Here is a 19,712-nt window from a genome sequence, read left to right as displayed (position 1 = left end):
ATGGTAGAACTGTAAATTTTAACACCAAATGAATTATTGGTTTTAACATGCATTTGATCTGACAGTGCAAGTCAGTGGAGTTTATAGAGCCTGATTTATGGTTATGTGAACAAAGCCAATGGGAGTAAAAACCTAGTGATATTTCAATTGATACTAAAAAAAATTCCTTTCCTTTGGCAGTATTAAACTATCTATTCACTAATTATTTAGAAAACTTCTTACCTGAGCATACCAATATGGTTCTCCGCGTTCATGAATTTTCATCATAAAATTCAGACTCACATTTTTACCAACTAAAAGTTCATTTATGTGTTCCATCTCTACAAGTCCAGTATCATCCACAACATCAGCTGTGTCTATTGTTTCAAAATCCCAAACCTTCACAAAAAATTTTGAGAAAAATGAGGTTGTTATTGTTTTAAAATGCTAAAGCATCATGACAGAACAATCTCAGAAAAGTGGTAATTCAAAAGGACTTCTTTTGTAGGAAAAGCTGTGCAGAAATAAAATAAGCAAGCAATCAGACAAATAAATAGATGTTATTCATATGTCCCAATTAACAATCGCTGAGGCCACCAGAAGAGCAAGAGCCAGAACTTTGTATACCAGAAGCAGTAAAAGAGAAGGAGTTGGACGCAGAGGTGGCGGTGGGAGGAGGAGGAGGGGAGGAGGAGGAGGAGGAGGGAAAGACGAAGAGGAAGAGGAAGGAAGAGGAGGGAAGGAGGAGGAGGAGGAGGAAGAGGAAGAGGAAGAGGAAGAGGAGGGAAGGAGGAGGAGGAGGAGGGGGGGAGGAGGAGGAGGAGGAGGAGGAGGAGGAGGAGGAGGAGGAGGAGAGGAGGAGGAGGAGGAGAAGAAGAAGAAGAAGAAGAAGAAGAAGAAGAAGAAGAAGAAGAAGAAGAAGAAGAAGAAGAAGAAGAAGAAGAAGAAGAAGAAGAAGAAGAAGAAGAAGAAGAAGAAGAAGATCATCCATGTGTCCACTGATATAAAATAGCAATATTATTTGCCTTAAGATAAATAACATAACCTTTTAAATAGCAACACTTAGAAAATCTGAGCAGCCTCGAAACTCAGCTTTTCTCATGGTATCTATGTATGACAGATACATCCTTCTACAGCTGTTTGTATTTCAAGAGATGCTATTAGGGCAATAACAAAAATTAATATATTTAGCCTTAATATACTAATAACAACATTTAAGATATCATATTTTGGCAGGATATTGGCAAAAGAATTGAGCTTTGTCTCTTCACCCCTCACCCTGATCCTTATTGCAATTGGAACGAGAATCTTTTATATGGTGGCATCTACTCTGTGAAATACTTATCTGAGAAAGCCTGAGTACAAGATATTTTTGCACAGTTAGTACACTTATTTTGGAAAAAAAAAATCTTACCCTGATGTATCCATCTGTTCCAACAGTGATCACTTCTCCTTCATCCAGAATTAACTGATTAATAGGACCATTATGACAATTTTTATGGCCAGGTCGGCAGAGTTCCACTTTTATGAGTCCCCCTTCCCAAAGAAGCAAATTTCCCCATTCTGAACCTGAAAGTACCTTGAGTACAAATGAAACAAGATTAATTAGTACCATAAATCCAGATGTGCTTTCCAATAGGGACATTGTAAACAATGTAATACTTGCTATTACTGAAACAACTTTTTTTTATAATTTTCCTACAAAAGGACTTCTGCCTTTGAAAAGACAGAAGAAAAATTATAAGAAAACTTTGTACTGAGGAAGAGTGTAGCTGGCAAAGCACCACATACATGGCTTGTTCAATGACATTAACAGTTGACATCAGCCATGATGCAAACAGCTGACAAATGTATCAAAGACCTTGGATATTCCCAGTGGGATATTTTCAATTTTTCCCCATGATTTGCACACTCCATATCAAAAGACAACCTGCTTTGGAAATTTCCCCACATTTTAGAATATACAGGTGCAACTCGAAAAATTAGAATATCGTGCAAAAGTTCATTTATTTCAGTAATGCAACTTAAAAGGTGAACCTAATATATGAGATAGACTCATTACATGCAAAGCAAGATAGTTCACGCTGTGATTTGTCATAATTGTGACGATTATGGCTGACAGCTCATGAAAACTCCAAATCCACAATCTCAGAAAATTAGAATATTTCATGCAATCAATAAAACAAGGATTGTACGTAGGACAATATCGGACCTCTGAAAAGTATAAGCATGCATATGTACTCAGTACTTGGTTTGGGCCCCTTTTGCAGCAATTACTGCCTCAATGCAGTGTGGCATGGAAGCTATCAGCCTGTGGCACTGCTGAAGTGTTATGGAAGACCAGGATGCTTCAGTAGCGGCCTTCAGCTCTTCTGCATTGTTCGGTCTCACGTCTCTCATCTTTCTCTTGGCAATGCCCCATAGATTCTCTGTGGGATTCAGGTCAGGCGAGTTTGCTGGCCAATCAAGCACAGTAATCCCACGGTCATTGAACCAGGTTTTGGTGCTTTTGGCAGTGTGAGCAAGTGCCAAGTCCTGCTGGAAAATGAAGTCAGCATTCCCATAAAGCTTGTCTGTGGAAAGAAGCATGAAATGCTCCAAAATCTCCTGGTAGACGGCTGCATTGACCCTGGACTTAATGAAGCACAGTGGACCAACACCATTAGATGACATGGCTCCCCAAATCAACACAGACTGTGGAAACGTCACACTGGACTTCAATCATCTTGCAGTGTGTGCCTCTCCATTCTTCCTCCAGACCCTGGGTCCTTGGTTTCCAAATGAAATGCAAAAGTTGCTCTCATCAGAAAAGAGAACTTTGGACCACTGAGCAACAGACCAGGTCTGTTTTTCTTTAGCCCAGGTATGACGCTTCTGACATTTGTTGTTCAGGAGCGGCTTGACAAGAGGAATACAACATTTGAAGCCCATGTCAGGCTTCCGGTTTGAGTCTCTTCGCGGACAGACTAAAACTGCAATCGCGCATGGTTTCGATCCGTGCTTGCTGCTGGAGCGCCCCGAGCTGGCTGGTTTTGGGACTAAGCCACCCTGTAGAGGTGGTGAAGAGGGGGGAGACTGCCAGCAGGGTTGAGGAGAGCCGCATCTCTCCTCCTCAGCTGGCCATTACTCCCTTTCCTGAAGGCGGTTGCAGAGGTGGTCAGAAATGGCCACCACAAAGAAGAACTCGACCAGAAAAGAATGTGCAGGAGGAAGATAAGAAGAGAAAGTTTTGGCTGACTGGGTTGAACTGGAAAAGCAACAATTAAGGTACCCTGGAATTTAAACTAAAAAGTAACATTGTTCCCAAAGAAGATTCTGAAGCAGCGAAGGAGAGAGAAAAGGGAAAGGATTTGCCTTTTTTTCTTCTCTCCCTTTCCCTATACTGACAGCTAAGAGATCTAAATAAGAAATTGGAAAAAAAATCCACTTTGACATCAATAGGCATTTAAGCTGAAAATAAAATATCAAAGGGATAATAAAGATTTCTGGATACTTAAAACCTTTTAAAAGTAGGAAAGGAGAGAAAAAGAATAAAAGGGCAGGATCTGGAAAAAAGGGAGGAGACTGCCTGGAATTAAAAGGATTTTACAGTAAAACTACAACAAGACTTCTAAAAGATAAATTTTAACTGAAACTTGGCTACAAAATAGTAGAACCCCAGAAAGAGAAAGTGGAAAAAAGAAGCATGAAAGTGGAAAAAAGAAGCTTGGGAGTATTTGGATTACTTGGTGATCTCTGGATTATTGCATTTGAATGACTAAAATCAATCAGGTGGTTGTTTAAAAGTGTTTTAAAATGGCACTACTTTTAGATGAATTGAAAATGAAACTTAAAAAGTACAAAGAAGATGCACAAGAAGGGAGAGGTTCTTTTGGCTTTGTATTTCAATTCTTATAAATGGAGATCTCGAACTATGAGAAACAACAAGAAATGCCTGCAAAACAAGAAGACTGGGACAAAGAAGAAGCCATCTTTAATAAACAAGTAATTTTATGTGGGGGGGAAGGAAAGGGGGGAAAGAGAATGAAAAGTTTAAGATTTGAAAAAACAACCAAGAAAAGGAATAATAACTTAAAAAATAAGTATAATATTAGAAAGCAACAGAAGAGAGGAATACAGAAGAGAGAATTAGAACTAGAGAGACAAGGGGGTAAAAAGGGGAGGGAGAAGAAGAGAAGATATGGAGAAACAGGGCCTATTTAGTGATAATGGGTGAAAATTTAATTGAAAAAGGGATTCTGCAAAGGTACATAAGATAGTATTGTTATATTACCGTGTTTCTCATATAATAAGGCTGGGTCTTATTTTTTTTTGAGCCCTGAAAAAACAGCTAGGCCGTCTTTTCGGGGGTGACTTAACTCTCCCCCCCTGCATCTTAGGGTGGGCGGTGACGTCTTGGATGTTGACCTCAGCGTTGGTGGGGCACTTTGTATCATGGTCAACGCAGGCAGCACCATATCCGGGTGTGCAACAAAAGTACTTCCTAACAGCAAGCCCCCCGCCATTTCCCCCCCATTTTGCATGTTTTAATATAGGCCTTAATTTGGGGGGAGGGGCTTAATTTCATTTCATGCCTATAAAACATGCTGGGACTTCCTATTGGGGGAGGCCGTATTGTTGGAGAAACAGGGTAGAAATAGAAATGATTTTAGAAAATATGAAACAATGTATGATTAAAATGATGGATAAAATAGTTATTGTAATCTAGTGAAATGTTTGTTAATAAATAAATGAAATAAAATGAATGAGAGAACTGAATTAGGAAAGGATGGGAACATTTTAATTATTTAATGTTTTATAAAATATGAGGGAAGAGAAATAGGAGGAAAAAAAATTAATTACGGAAACCTTATAAGTGTTCCCAAGGAAGTATGATATTTAATTGAAAAGTAATGTTAAAGATGTTAAGACTTTAATGAATAGAATTGAATTGGAATGGAATGAGTGTTTTAATTACATATATTTATAATCACTTTTTAAGAATATAGTATTTTAAGAATGTACCAAGCAGCATTTGATTGGAAGTTATGTATTATATTGAATGTTATAACCTCAAGGTATATATTGAAGCTTAAATAAGAGTTGAATGGATAAAATTAAAAGATACAAAGGTGTCATACTCCAATTAGTAACAACAGGAGAAAATTTGTTTAATGAGAAAAGAAAATATGAAATTGAAACAGGACAGACAAAAGTATAAATATAATGATTTGAATTGATATGAGATAATTAAAATAAAATTGAGAAAATTAAGAGAGGAGAAAAACTGTGTAGAAAATGTAAAACAGTAATAAGATATGGAATAGAACATAAAAAGTGAGCATGAAATTGAGTTTGTGTCTGTATGAAGAAGTGTAACCCGGGACCATGCTATTTTCATAAAAAGATGTTTTATTTGTATGTTTTTTGTGAAAACCCAAATAAAATTTTCAAAAAAAAACCCAAAAACATTTGAAGCCCATGTCCAGGATCCGTCTGTGTGTGGTAGCTCTTGATGTACTGACTCCAGCCTCAGTCCACTCCTTGTGAAAGTCCCCAACACTTTTGAATGGCCTTTTCCTGACAATCCTCTCCAGGCTGCGGTCATCCCTGCTGCTTGTGCACCTTTTTCTTCCATACTTTTCCCTTCCACATAACTTTCTATTAATGTGCTTCGATACAGTACTTTGGGAACATCCAACTTCTTTTGCAATTACCTTTTGAGGCTTTCCCTCCTTATGGAGGGTGTCAGTGATGGTTTTCTGCACAAATGTCAGGTCAGCAGTCTTTCCCATGATTGTGCTTCCTACTGAACCAGACTGAGAGACCATTTAAAGGCTCAGGAACCCTTTGCAGGAGTTATGGCTTAATTAGCTGATTAGAGTGGGACACTTTGAGCCTAGAATATTGAACTTTTTCACAATATTCTAACTTTCTGAGATTGTGGATTTGGGGTTTTCATGAGCTATAAGCCATAATCATCACAATTATGACACATCACAGCTTGAACTATCTTGCTTTGCATGTAATGAGTCTATCTCATATATTAGGTTCACCTTTTAAGTTGCATTACTGAAATAAATGAACTTTTGCAAGATATTCTAATTTTTCGAGTTTCACCTGTATTTATTGGGTTTCTGTTGCTACATTTCCTCAAAAGTATCCTGGATTCTAAGGGATTCATCATGTGGAATAGTTTAAGGATAGAAAATGCTTCTCACCTTACCATCTGGAAGCTCCACATATCCTTCAATATCTGTCAGTGATGTCTTTCCAAACCTACCCAACGCCCCTTGTAATTTCAAGCCAGTAAAAGTGAGAGCCATTCTCCAAAACCTGGATACACAACCATGAAAATTATGTTCGAATTAGCTTTTCCAGTAGAATTTTGTCAGCCTTTTTGAAGGCGCCAAAATAATTGTAAAGATAGATCATTGTTTACAGAACAACTCTAACTCTTCTACATACTTCTACACAGTTGTGAGGAATGATAAAAAAAATAAATTTGTAGTCAACCACTGTACTATTTCAGCTAAATCAATAAATGCACTTACGACTGAATATGATTTCCTCAAAATCTGATTTGGGAAAACAATCCAAAGTTTTAAACAACTAGAGTAGCTTTATTTTTCCAAATTATTGTTAAAGATAGTATGCCTAAAATCAGACTAACAAAAAACCACAGTTAATTAAACACTAAAACAAATGAGTGAAAAAAAAAGTTTACTAACTCAAGTCCAGAATGGACTTTTACCACTGTAAGCAAAAAAATGAATATAATCCATTGCATATGTTTGTCATCAATCAATAGGAATTAAAAGTATTTTCATTTGTGTCTTATATCTTAGTGCTGGTTATGCTAAGAACAAAGACCACTGTCTATCCCAGTTTTTGCTAATTATACAGCAACAAAAATCTCCTCAACTGCCAATTCTCACAACTTACAAGTTTTTAAAAAATTAAAAACAAAAAAAGCTGAGCAATGTGGCATTTTCCATTCTTGGTTACCAACTAAAATTAAGCAGCAAGGAAGCTGTCAAAATTCTTTTCGGTTCCATTTTTGCTTTTTTTGTTCAGGCAACTTTGAGAGAACTGCAAGGGAACATTTTGTTTACACTACATGCAGCTCAAGAGTTAGAAAAAGATTGAGGCACAAGCTCTTTTGCATGGGCCACACTATCTTACACTAAACCAAAACCAAAACCTAACTTCACTCAACTCTCCAATAGAACCTATGTCAGAGAAACACAGACAACTGGAGACGTTTTCAAAAATTTTATTTGTTTGACTTGTATGCCACTCATCTTGCCTAGAGATGACTCTGGGTGGCTTATTGCAATGCCTTTACGTACTTAAACACTTTATATTTCATTAAATTATAGTTTAACATCTTTCTGTGATTCAGGATGTTTTATATATATAATATACTGCCATTCACATATCTACACAATGATTTTCCATGATATGCACCAAATAGGTAGAACTATTTCTTTAAAAAAAAGTCACGAAACAGCCCACTTTATTCTATGCACAAAAGATAATTTGATCCAATGCTGATGCTGCCCTTGAATATCTGCACAAAACCAAATGGGTTTTCAGTTATCTTAAAAAGCTCGGCTGATTAACTTACACAGTTAATTAGCTAGGCTCCTGCTACAGAGAAAGCACCACTACGATAATTGTGCAAAGTTTTCTTGGGTGGATGGACTAAGGCTTCCAGTTAGTAAGCATTCCTGCTATGTGTTTCTTCTGGGTTTGCCACCTCCTGAGATAATTATATCTGCATTTTCACTTCCTTGCAGCACTTTATTTCTCCCCTTGTCAATGAACAGGAAAGAGGTTCTTCCATTTCCCTGGCGGTTCCCTGGCTTTTTCCCCACCTCCATCCCCTGCAAAAAAACTAACATGATAAGAAAAAAGCAAGGACTAGAGCGAGATTTTGTTTTGGCTTTTGCTGATTGGCTTGGTGAAAGAACTACTAGATGCTGCTAGGAATAGGTAATTGGTGGGGTAGCTTGGGGTAACAGTAGCAGTGCACAAAGTATTAGTATCATTGTGAGGGGACAAAACCTACAGCTGCTGAATCAGATTCATATCATTTTCTTTTTGATAATCTATTTTTTTAAAAAGGATAGTTGGCTTACTTGATGTGGCCTGAACCAGATGTAGTAAGTTGTTCTTCATTTTCAGGAGAAAATGTGACTTTATAAACATCTTGTGAAAATGCTTTTGATCTCAATATAATCTTTTCCTGTTTCCAGTCCCAGACTGTCAATGTGTAGTCAGGGCTACTCCCTACAGTGGCTATCAGGGTGCCAGAACGGTTAAAGTCAGCAAATGCATATGCCTGTTCTGTTCCACCTGGAAATAAAACAAAATAATCAGTTTCTCACCATCGTATGCGTAACCAAGAAAACATCCCCATTTACCAGTCCTATCAGCTATTAGCTTTTATAAATGGCACATACCATCTTGAAATAAGAATTTTAAAAATCCAAATAAACCCCCCAAAATGGAAAATAATCACTTGCTTTCAAAGCATGTACTATGTGTATATGGGGTGTGGGTGAGTGTGCGGTGTGAATTAAAAGTACCTGTTTTTAATAGTGATGTGCAAATGATCTGATGAGATAATGCTAATGGGAAAAAGTTACCCTTGGTTTTGTTCCTTGATGCTATAAAACAAATGCAGCTTGAAGGCCTAGCATGTCCTAGTTTCTATACTTTCTTCTCAGAATTAGAATTCAAAGAATATCCAACAGAATTCTACTTTAAATGAAAAGTTACAAGAAGAACCTTCAATTAACTGTTGGCTTGTTTGGAGTTCTTGTCAGCTAGCCATGATTTTTCCCAAATAATATAATCAATTCCAATCCTCTTTCCCCCTACAGCCATCTCCCCAATAGACACTCCGCTTTTTCTAGCAAGGGAGAATGCTCAGTACTTAATGAATTTTGGGTGATGGGGGGGAGTACCCCACGAGGGTTTACTTTCTGAGCTTTCTCTGTAGGTCTAGGAAACTTTGATTCCTGCCCAGAGGTGTTGCCATTTTTATTACAAAAAGTTCAGTACTTGGAAAATAAGTTCACTATTAGTACATAAAATTGAACATAAATTATGTGAGATGTTATATTTTATGTATATATAGCAATATAACTGTAAAATACATTGATTTAAGCAAATAAAAATAAGTGCAATAACTTCCAGAAGATGCTACAGAACATGATTTGTTAGCAGCAAAAAGTCAGATGTACCATTTGTATATTTTAAATTTTAAATTAAAAAACACTAGAAAAATGAAGTGAAATGAAGTAAAATACACACATTGTCTCTTTCTGGTTTTGGTTAAATAACAGCTCAAATAACAAAAAATATACTTAATTTATTACCATTCTTCCAATATTTTGTTTTTTTTTAACCCAATCATCATTTATTTTTCTTTTGTACAAAGAAAGAACAAGAGTTGGAGCAAATGATTTTTAAATTGAAATTATGCTCTGCCATTAAACAAAAGATCGCTACTCTTTGCAAAAGAGCAAACACTTATACAAGAAATGAAAATATAATATTACTTTCAGTTCTAAGAAAGTTTATTCTTCTGTATTATTTCAAACTGTGAAACTCATTATATTTTAACCTACCTCGTAATATTCTGTATGGTTTTAAAGAAGGATACTCATAGATAACCATTTTGGGCTTCCAACCTTTTTCTCCGACTGCAAAATGAGTTCGGTCTGGGTGTGCCTAATTGAAGATATTTTTATTTAATCATAGTCTTCTTGCAATCTGAAAGGGTCCCATATTTGTCTTACATAAAACAATAAAATTAGCAAAATCAAACTGTTCCTTTATTCTTTCAGTAACCGATATCATCCTGAACTTCCATTAAGCACAAACATTTTCCCTTCAGGAATTGCAGACCCAAGGACAAAGAAAAAATTGGCCTTCTACTGTTTCTCATTCTAAAATTATGAAATGGATTCTAGATATCAGTAGTATTTAGAAATAGAGATGGTCCTCAATATTCACAGTATTGCATATCCATGATTGGCATTTAGAGATCAAACATCAGTATACACATAAAAAAAAAATCCATGGTTTTGGCTTTATTTTTGTTATTTCATGCACATACAAAATAGCATGATTTTGTACAAGTGTTAAGTAGATGTTTTAAGGGATAGGATATCATCTGTGCATACATTAGACCAGGGGTGGGCAAACTTTTTGGCTCGGGGGCCTCATTGACTTTTAAAATTTGACAGACGGGCCAGGTCAGCACAAGATACGATACATATAAAAAACTGCAAAATCTCCGCAAAATCAAGTCACTGCGCCTAATGCGCCACCTGGTGTCGAAATGCCTGTCATTACAAGTCAAAATCAAATGAACGCAATCATTCAATCATTCACATCAAACCTTAATTCTGTACCAATCTTCGGCAGGCCGGATTAAAAAGACCAACGGGACGGATGTGGCCCGCGGGCCGTAATTTGCCCACCCCTGCATTAGACCCTCTCTACACTATGTGTATCATCACAGTCTTGGTGGAGGGGTTTCATGATCATGCCAGTGAATGCTAGTGACAGTAGCAAACAGCAACCCAATTAAGCAGTTCCTAGAGCAAGACAGTGAAAAAGAAGGCAGCATGAGACCCGCATGCAACAAGGTAACTCTTTCATTGATAGTTGAGCAAGTAAAATTTAAGCTCTAATCAAACAATATCCAAATAAAAATCATAATATATATCTTATTATGGGCCATGGTGGCACAGTGGTTAAAGTGCAGTACTGAAGCTACTTCTGCTGACTGCCAGCTGCCTACAATATGGCAGTTTGAATCTTATCAGGCTCAAGGTTGACTCAACCTTCCACTCTTCCGAGGTGGGTAAAATGAGGACCCAGATTGTTGGGGGCAATATGCTGACTCTGTTACCCACCTAGAGAGGGCTGTAAAGCACTTTAAAGCAGTATATAAGTCTAAGTGCTATTGCTATTGCTAGTGCTATTCATATTTAATGTAATGATTTGAGAAATAAGTACCACATCTTTTGAGATTAAAAATCCTACAATTAGTCTTCTAGATACTTATTAATAAATATGCAAAATTTAAAGAATGAATGAAACAAGCTGTTAGAAACCTCCATTTTATCTTTAAAGTAGGAAACTATCTTAATATCTAAATCAAAAATTTCAGAGATTACAACTTATTCAACCCAAAAATAATAAACTGGATTTATTGGATCCTGTTCTGATATAACCAAGTAAGTATATCATCATGGTTTTGTAAATGCAATAAGAACAATGCTTCTTCATTCAGACAGATCTCCTAAAGTATAATATTCCGGAAAAATAATTACATATATTAACTTTGAAATAGATTTTGATATTTTTGGATGTCTGTACTCTTTTAAATTACATTCTTACTACATGGAAATTAATACCTGGACAACAGAATAGAGTTCTCTATGTCCTTTATACTCCTAAGAACTTCTCCAACATAAAAATAAATAATCAATGGAGTTAAGAACTGATGTGATTTTTGAATGAGATGTTTACAAACATAAACTATGTATGGAAGATTATATTGAAATATGATAGTCCTTTATTGAAACTGTTGAGTAAAACTCTGCCTATATATACAGTACATGAATGAAACACTACTATATGTTTCCCTTTTTTCTGTTTGTTCTGTTACATAAAAGCAAAAAATATAAAGGGGAGCAACCCCCATTAAAAATTCTGCATATTTTTCTGCCAAAAAGAATTTAAGGAAAAATTCTTTAAGACGTATGTCATACCGTGATTACACCAATCCCTCCACCACCTGTGCTTCGAAGATATCTCTGGTAGTTCGATTTCAAATCCAGAAGAACTAACTGGCTGCCAGCTATGTAGAGGAGAATCTGACTATCCAGCATGTGGAGGTTTGCTCGTCTAGTGCAGTCATATCCAAAAGAATGCCTGAGGAATGCATGCTAAGGAAATAAATGATGATGGGACTAGGTTTATTGCATTTGAATAATAAATGTACCATTAATGAAAAAACAGTAATATATTATGCATAATGAAAAAAGACAGCGTGATGTGCTAGTTAATGGACTAGATTAGGACAGGGAAATTCCAAGATATAGCTCATTGTAATCTGGAAAATTCACTTGGTGAGTTTCAGTTAGTCACTCATTTTAACTCAGCCTGCAGTATAGGGTTGTTGGAGTTGGGAAAAATGGAGTAAAGGAATCTTATGTCCTAGAGGCATAGAATTTGAGTGGACTGTTGAGTCTAATCCAATGACTCACTACAGAAATTCAAAGTAAATCATCTCCCAAACAATTACTGAAGTCTCTACCTAAATTCATCCATTGAAGAGGACTTCAAATGCTTCTCTTGGTAACAGTTCCATCACTAAAATGCTGCTAGTTTTTTTAACATATAGTTGAAATCTTTAATTCTTATCTTTAAGAACTTTCAAACCACGGGAAATAGGTTTTTCTGATTCAGATATGTAAAGGGTATTGTGTACATATTTGCACTGTAGTAAAACATGCTCCCTCAGTAATATTTTCTCAAAGCTAAATATTTCCAATTACTTATTTTCCTCTATAGGGTTTAGATTCTAGTTCTCTAATAATTCTTATTGCTGAATCTGTTCACTTTATCCGAATACTCCTTAAAATGCTGTACTCAGAATTGCCCAAAGTGCTGAAGCAAATGTAAGCAACTTGTTCCACTCTGAAGGAAATAAATATTAAGTTACTCTTTTATAATAGAATTAGAAATATTAAGTGCATTGTTAAGCTGTGTTATCTTTGTTGCTGTTTCCTAACCACAAAGTATGTTCAGTTAAACAAAACATGCTGGATAGTTGCAGGCTTCTTAGAAAACAGGAACATCCCACCAAGGTGAAGCTATAAGTAAACAAGATAAGATATCTGGTGCCTAGGAAGGAATGGTCAAGCTGACCTGAGGTGGTATTCAGCAGGTTCTGACCAGTTCTGGAGAACCGGTAGCGGAAATTTTGAGTAGTTCGGAGAACCGGCAAATACCACCTCTGCCTGGAGATTTTAAGTATCCTTCTCCTGCCACGCCCACCAAGCGATGCCCACAGAACCGGTAGTAAAACAATTTGAATCCCATCACTGAAGCCGACCCTTTACCTTATAGTATGACTTAGAGATAATAAGGAGAGTGGGGAGGGCTTCTTAGGCATGGCATGCATTGTGTAGAGTGTATAAAATGTATTGTTTGATCATTAGATCTTGCTCTTCTTGTACCCAATCCACTTTGGAAGGGACTTGAAGGCCCGTTTGCAAACGCTTATTTTCTTTAATAAACTTTTGAATTGTGAACCAGACCTGTCTCTGTATTGTGAGTATTAAATAATTTGGGTCTCACATCTCACAACTCTATACTGCTTTGTCAGCCTTAACCTAATTTAGCCCACCGTTTTTTTCAAAAGAAAACCAATACCTTATTTACTAAATCTGTAATACATTCCACCATTAATATATTGAATGTATTATTCCCAATACTGTTTTTAAAAGCAAATATATTTGTTTTTTTCTTTGGTTTATGATAGGAAACTCAAATCCTAAATACATGGATCTCTGGCAAAAATGGATACATAAGAGAGAGCAGGTTCACTGGGATGCCAGAATCTGGAGTTATATATGGATTTGAGCACAGTTCTTCATAGTTATAATAGAAATTTTCAGAGATCTTCTTCTCTACTACTTCTTTTTTCTTCTTCTTCACTGGTTCTGGAGGCTTTTCTGGTTCTGGTGGTGGTTCTTCTTCTTCTGGATTTCAAAAATGCCATCATAAAAACAATATATATTGCTAAGAAAGAAACACTCATTTTAAAAACAATTCCAGTGGACTCCTCAAATCTGCCTGTGCTTGGTTGTTTGCTTACAGATGTTTCATTACCAAGTAGGTAATACCATCACTTTCACTGAGTATTTTATGGAGAGGATCCTGAAGCCAGAACTGCTGGCTAGACAGGGATTAACATCAAACAATAAATCAAGCAGAAAACAATGCCCTAATCAAGAAATTACCAAACAGGAAAAAACTACACCACCATCAACATTAGCAGGATAAGTATATAAACAAGGAGCAAACCCCACACTCTGTAGCACTGATGTTACCTTAGTTGGGCGATGAAAAGTCTGCAAGCAAAAAACCAAGCTCAGACAGCACCAAGAACTCCATCATTCAACTCTGAGCTACATATGTATATTCTCTTCTGTTGGAACAAATCTAGTGTCAGGTGCCTGGAGCAGAGATCACTGGAATAAAGGGAAACCCTGAGATAACTTGCAGTCTCAACAACAATGGATTTGAACTTCATTAAGATATCAGTCTGGACTATAAGAGACAATGTCTAATGTTCATAAGATTTCAGAAGAAAAAAAATAAATGATAAGAGGAGATCACATAACATTAAAAATTAATTGATAAGCAGAGAACAGTATAAAAATACACTTTTCAAATCCAGAGATTGCTAACAACACGCACCTTCACTTGCAGGGCTTCCCACATCCTCATAATCATCTTCAGGTAACTTTTCTCCTTCTTCTCCTTCTGGAGATGTTTTAGTTTCTACAAATAAGAACATTATGTATATGTATCTACAACATATATTAACACACACATACACACATGTGCATACACACAGAGATTTTTCAGCCACCTTTCAGCCCAAAAGGGGTCCAAAAGTGCCTCATATTAGAAAACATTAAACAATGCAAAAGATTAAAATAATTTTCACATGCAGAAAAGCATGAGTGACAAATATTTTTTAAAACATAGAAAAGGCTCAGTGTACTTAAAGTCATTCAATGACTCATCAGTAAGTATTGGTTTGCTTTCTTTAGAAAAAATATTCTACAAACCAAAGTGCCATTGCAGAAAAAGTTCTGTCACAGACTTAGACTTAGTTTTATCTGCTTCGCTTGAAAAAAAAATGCACATCTGAGAGTAAGACAGATAAAAACAATGTACAACATGATCCTATTATAGACTGTCTAGGATACATACTGAGTTGAAAAATAAAAATCTGGCTTAATCTGCCTTTAAATATTATTTGTGCCTCAGATTTTCCATCCAAAGAAAACCTGTGGCAATTGGTACCACATTCCAAATGAGTTACGTTTTAATAATTTGAGCAATAATTTGAGTAGGCTGATGACCTTCAATCTTCTCAAACCTATCACAAAGCATATTCACAAGAACTACAGATAATCCTTGATTTATGAGAGTAATTGGGACTAGAATTTCCATTGCTAAGCACCATGATTGCAAAGTGTGACCATATTGTTTAGTGATGGCAATCACTGCAATTCTGATTGTTGTAACTAACTGAATCCCTCAGGTGGTATCACTGTTAGATGAGGCGACTTCCTGCTGGCTTCTCATATACATGTCCGTGAGGAAGCTGGCAGGAAGTTGTTAAATCTCAGACAGCTTGTAATAGGCTACAAAGCAGGTATGTAGCTGCTATTATGTGAGGATGCAAGAGAATCACAGCAAGGCTTGAGAAGGATGCACAAAGGTGAGGAGGTATGTGATGGTGGAAGGAGAAATGGCAAAGGTTGAGGGATAAGTGTCAGAGAGAATACATGGAGTGCAAGGAGATGCATGTAGGTGTGAAGATGAGGCTTAGGGAAAGTGCACGAGGTGCACAGAGGTGTGGAAGGATGCGAAGGAGTACAGCGAGGTTCAGACAGAGTTCAAGGGGATGCACAAGGATGCAAAGGAAGCACACTGAGGCTCACGGAGGTGCAGAAATGTAAATGGGCTAGGAAAAAGTTTGCAGGTGGGGGAGACTTACCAAGCAACTTGTGACCTTCCCTGCCAGTTTCCCCATTGACTTTCTGGGTAGTGAAAGTTGCAAATGGCAGTTATGTGATTGCGAGTTGCTGCAACTAGTTGTAAGTGTAAGCTTGGTTGCCAAGCACCCAAATCAAGGTCATGTGACTTGACAGCCAGATCTCCAAGGACTGATCATAGCCACCATTCATTCAGTGCCATTGAACTTTGAATGATCATTGACTGAATAGTCTTACGCTGATGACTAACTGTGCAGCAAAAAAGTCTACTGATTCTTATTACTGAATTAGTATATTCATTAATCCCATCACTTACACCAACACAACAAAAAAAAAAATGATAGCAATATATAGTTTAGCTTTTTGAATTTTGCAAAGATTAAATAGACTTACAAGATAAAGCACATTTAAAGTAGCAGCTCTGTTATCATCATCTATTTACAAATGATTCCTAAAGTACAGCAATTATTGCATATTTCTATCTATCAGTGGTATATCTTTATTTTAGTAGACATATCACTTGAAATGACACTTCTTGTAATAATTGGTTAGCAATACTCACCAGCTGCTACTTCTTTGATCTCTTCCTGCTGTTCTGCTACAGTTGGTGCCTCTTCTGATTTTTCACTTTTATCTGTAAGTAATATTACAAAGATTTAAAGATACCTTTAGTAGGGAACATCTAATCCACAAATTCTATACTTAACTGTCCAATTTGTCCTATGGAGCATAGAAATATATCTTAATTTTACTATATATATTATTAGTCATATTAGTAGAACTTTTTAAAAAGTTTCCAGTCAAGTTGAAGGATTTCATCAAAATCATTAGGGTACTTAAAACTTTTATTCATAAGATATTACATATTTAGAAAAAAATAATCATCCTTATTTTCAAATAGAGAAATAGAGTATTCATACATTTGCATTAACAATTTATATGTTTTTTTAAAATCACAATGTGATTCTAGTGCATAACACATATTTACTACTTTGTTAAAAACTCATACCTTGGAATTTTAAATCCCATGAAACCCACAATTACATTTTGAGACTGAAGTTGTATATAATTAAAGAAATGGCTAAATTAACTTAATATTTCTTGCACAAAGTTTTTCAGACATAGACAAATATTTGAAGACATAGGAAATTATTTCCGTACATGAAACTTGGGGAAAACATGATTTTTAAATAGTTTGCATGAAGAATTCTTTATAAGATAAATTATCAGCCCTCCTTCCATTTGGGTTTCAGAACTGGTCATGGATAGTAAGTGGCATTGATCACATTAGTAGATCACCTCTGGCAGAAGCAGGTTGGGGTGCTTCTCTTTGAACTCACAATGGTTTTTGATATTATCATAGTATCCTTTTGAACCATCTCCAAGGGTGTTGTGGTCCGCCCACAGCTGGCGGAACTGGCAGTAGAGTCAGAGAGTAGTGAGGAGGTTGGGGAGGAACCCGGGCCATTCTTGGAGGCTGAGGAAGGCTCAGGTGAGGGCTCTGCATCAAGGCAGAGATGGGGCTAACCCTAACCCTAACCTTGGCACTAGACACAGCTTCAGAGGATGCTTTGAAACAGCACAGCAATCCAGGGCTGGAAGGGATCTCGGAGATCATCTAGTCCAACCCCTGGCTCCAAGATCATTGTTAGTTTCTCTCTTTTGACCCACCCAGACATATGACTACATAACCATGCCCAGTCACATGACCACATACCCACACCCACCTTGCCATACCCACCGTCATGTGGCCACAGCCAGGCCCCCATCACGTGACCACCTAGCCACGCCCACCCAGTCACATGACCACCTAACCATGACCACAGAACCAGTTGTTAAAAAAATTGAATCCCACACCTTATCATTATGGAATTACAATCCTATATTGAAGAATAGTATTCATGCTGCACCACTGAATTAGCTGCCCATAGACAAATGGAAAAGTTGATCAATATGAATTATGTGTGGACAATTATTAACTTATAATTTAAAAACTAAGCTACTTTAGGCATTGTTTTTATTTCTTTTTTATACTTTATACTTTGTGTTTTGTATTTTGTTGTATATTTTGTTGAATAACTGCACTTCCTACGAATGGCACTCATATATCCGCCAAAAAGTAAAGTGAAAGTACCAAATGTTACATTTAGGAAAAATCAAAAAGCAACAGCAAGAAATGTTAAGTTAAAGCCTTGTTGAGTTTTTATAGCAAATTTGAGAAATATGCTTATTTTTGAATTCTGCATCTCCTTCCCCAAAGGGAGGAAAGAGTCGCCTATGGAGGTTTCTTGATCATGTTTTAACATTCTCCCTCTTTTCAGTTTGAAGACGTGGTTTCCACAAATGGTTTCCTCCAATGACTCTGAAACTGTTTATTATTTCAATAAATGCATTTGCCTGCTTTTACTCTGCTAATAAGCAGCTCACTGCTATGAGACAGGGAGAGTTTCGGAGGCGGGGTATTTCAAGGCCAAGGGAAGCCAATTCCAAGATTAACGTCTTAAGTGGAGAAAGCGGGAAAGTTACCTTTTGCTTCATCGCCCTCCTGTTCCCCACTCGGCTCCATTGTAGGTTGACACTGGTTGCTGAGCAACCAAAGACAGGCGCCCGAAGATATCTGGGAAATGGAGTTTCAGAATTGCGCGTGCTTAAGGCGCCTGCGTGGAGTATTAGGCTCCTACTGGCGGCTTTACCGGGTATTTTCCTGTAGTGATTCCATACTTTGTAAACTTGGGTTCTGTATTAACTGGTGGGACATAGGAAGTCATTTTGACCAGGAAGGAGACGGAAGAAACATAAACAGGTTTGGAATGGCGGCGATAGTCCCAAAGGTGCTTTTTCAAGAGGCAACTGGGGCAACTTTAGGACAATCATGACCTTGGATGACTGAGAATCTCCACAGACAATGGTGACGATAAATTGAAGATTGAGAAATAAAAAGCAAATAAGAATCTGTGGATTGAGGTTCTTCTTGCTTATTTTCTATGTTTGCTGCACTGCAACTCCCATAATCGCCGGCCCGCTCCTCCCATTCATTGAGATTGAGGGAAAAGCCTCCGCGTTCAAGAAGTTTCCTCTTTAACAGCGCGTTAAAAGAGGGTGCTTGGTCATTTGTTACTCTTGAGATATACCGCCGACTATCTTCCAGTTTTAACAGTTGCTGAACGGGATTAAAAAAAAAAACCCAACGCATTCCTAAAAAATGGCTTATAAATCCCCATCTCCCACGGGGGTTGCCGCCATTTCCCAGCCAACAAGCTTGGAAACTTTCAAGAGTTGTACAATACTCAGCAATGCAAATGCAGTAATGGGAGAAAGCTGCACCTGATTTCTTCACTCAGTTAAACATGCTGGAAACTTAAAAGCGGGGCGGGAGGATCAAGCAAATGAACTCATTTCTTCTAGTTGCCAAAGGCGCGGCCGCTGCAATTCTACGCTGACAAATGTATTTTTAATTTTACTAGGTTAATGGCAAGTGTTATGCTTTATGGCTGTTGAGAAACTATTCGCTGCAGCAAAACCCCAAACTGTCCAATTAGGGACAATTATCAAGTTTTCAAAAGATCAGTGTTTCTTAATTGAAAAGATCCAGTAGATGAGATCGGGCCACAATCTTTTGCGAATGCACGTGTAGTCAATAAATCGTCCCCTTGGGCACAGTAAGAGGGACAAAATGCATGTAGATATGTGTCTACCCCACACACATATCTCTGGTTTAAATGCCAGTATTCAGAAAAAAATTTCAAAGGAGCTACACCAATTTATTCAACACTAACAACTTGTGTGCAGGTACCATCCAACTCCATCGAATTTCTGCTTGCTTAAGGCGATATTAGAAAAAGGGAAAGAGAAAATAAGAGATCACAACTGACATATTTTTTTAATTTTTCAAATGTAAACATTCCGTTTTCCATTAAACTGTCG

At 37.0% G+C, this 19,712-nt stretch overlaps 1 protein-coding gene across 2 annotated transcripts in view; it reads right to left on the bottom strand.

The window, feature by feature from the left end:
- Positions 1–18,464, bottom strand: part of CFAP44 (cilia and flagella associated protein 44) — a 59,762-nt gene extending 41,298 nt beyond the window's left edge. The window contains exons 1-10 of one of the 2 annotated variants that reach the window (XM_026681757.2): positions 18,315–18,464; positions 16,351–16,422; positions 14,476–14,559; positions 13,580–13,754; positions 11,757–11,919; positions 9,600–9,702; positions 8,103–8,319; positions 6,180–6,294; positions 1,394–1,558; positions 223–378 (exon numbers count right to left, since the gene is read on the bottom strand). In XM_026681757.2, coding sequence (XP_026537542.2) covers positions 223–378; positions 1,394–1,558; positions 6,180–6,294; positions 8,103–8,319; positions 9,600–9,702; positions 11,757–11,919; positions 13,580–13,754; positions 14,476–14,559; positions 16,351–16,422; positions 18,315–18,354 — 1,290 coding nt within the window. In that variant the 5' untranslated portion in view covers positions 18,355–18,464. The remainder of the gene's footprint in view (positions 1–222; positions 379–1,393; positions 1,559–6,179; positions 6,295–8,102; positions 8,320–9,599; positions 9,703–11,756; positions 11,920–13,579; positions 13,755–14,475; positions 14,560–16,350; positions 16,423–18,314) is intronic. The other variant, XM_087966413.1, reaches the window with a different exon arrangement.
- Between the last annotated feature and the right edge of the window lie 1,248 nt (positions 18,465–19,712).

Source organism: Notechis scutatus, chromosome 5 (genome assembly GCF_049901735.1).
Source record: "Notechis scutatus isolate UNSWTSFEM ecotype Mainland chromosome 5, rNotScu1.2, whole genome shotgun sequence".
Lineage (NCBI taxonomy): Eukaryota > Metazoa > Chordata > Lepidosauria > Squamata > Elapidae > Notechis > Notechis scutatus.
Note: the sequence above shows the minus strand (reverse complement) of the source record. Positions and strands in the feature narration are given on the sequence as shown.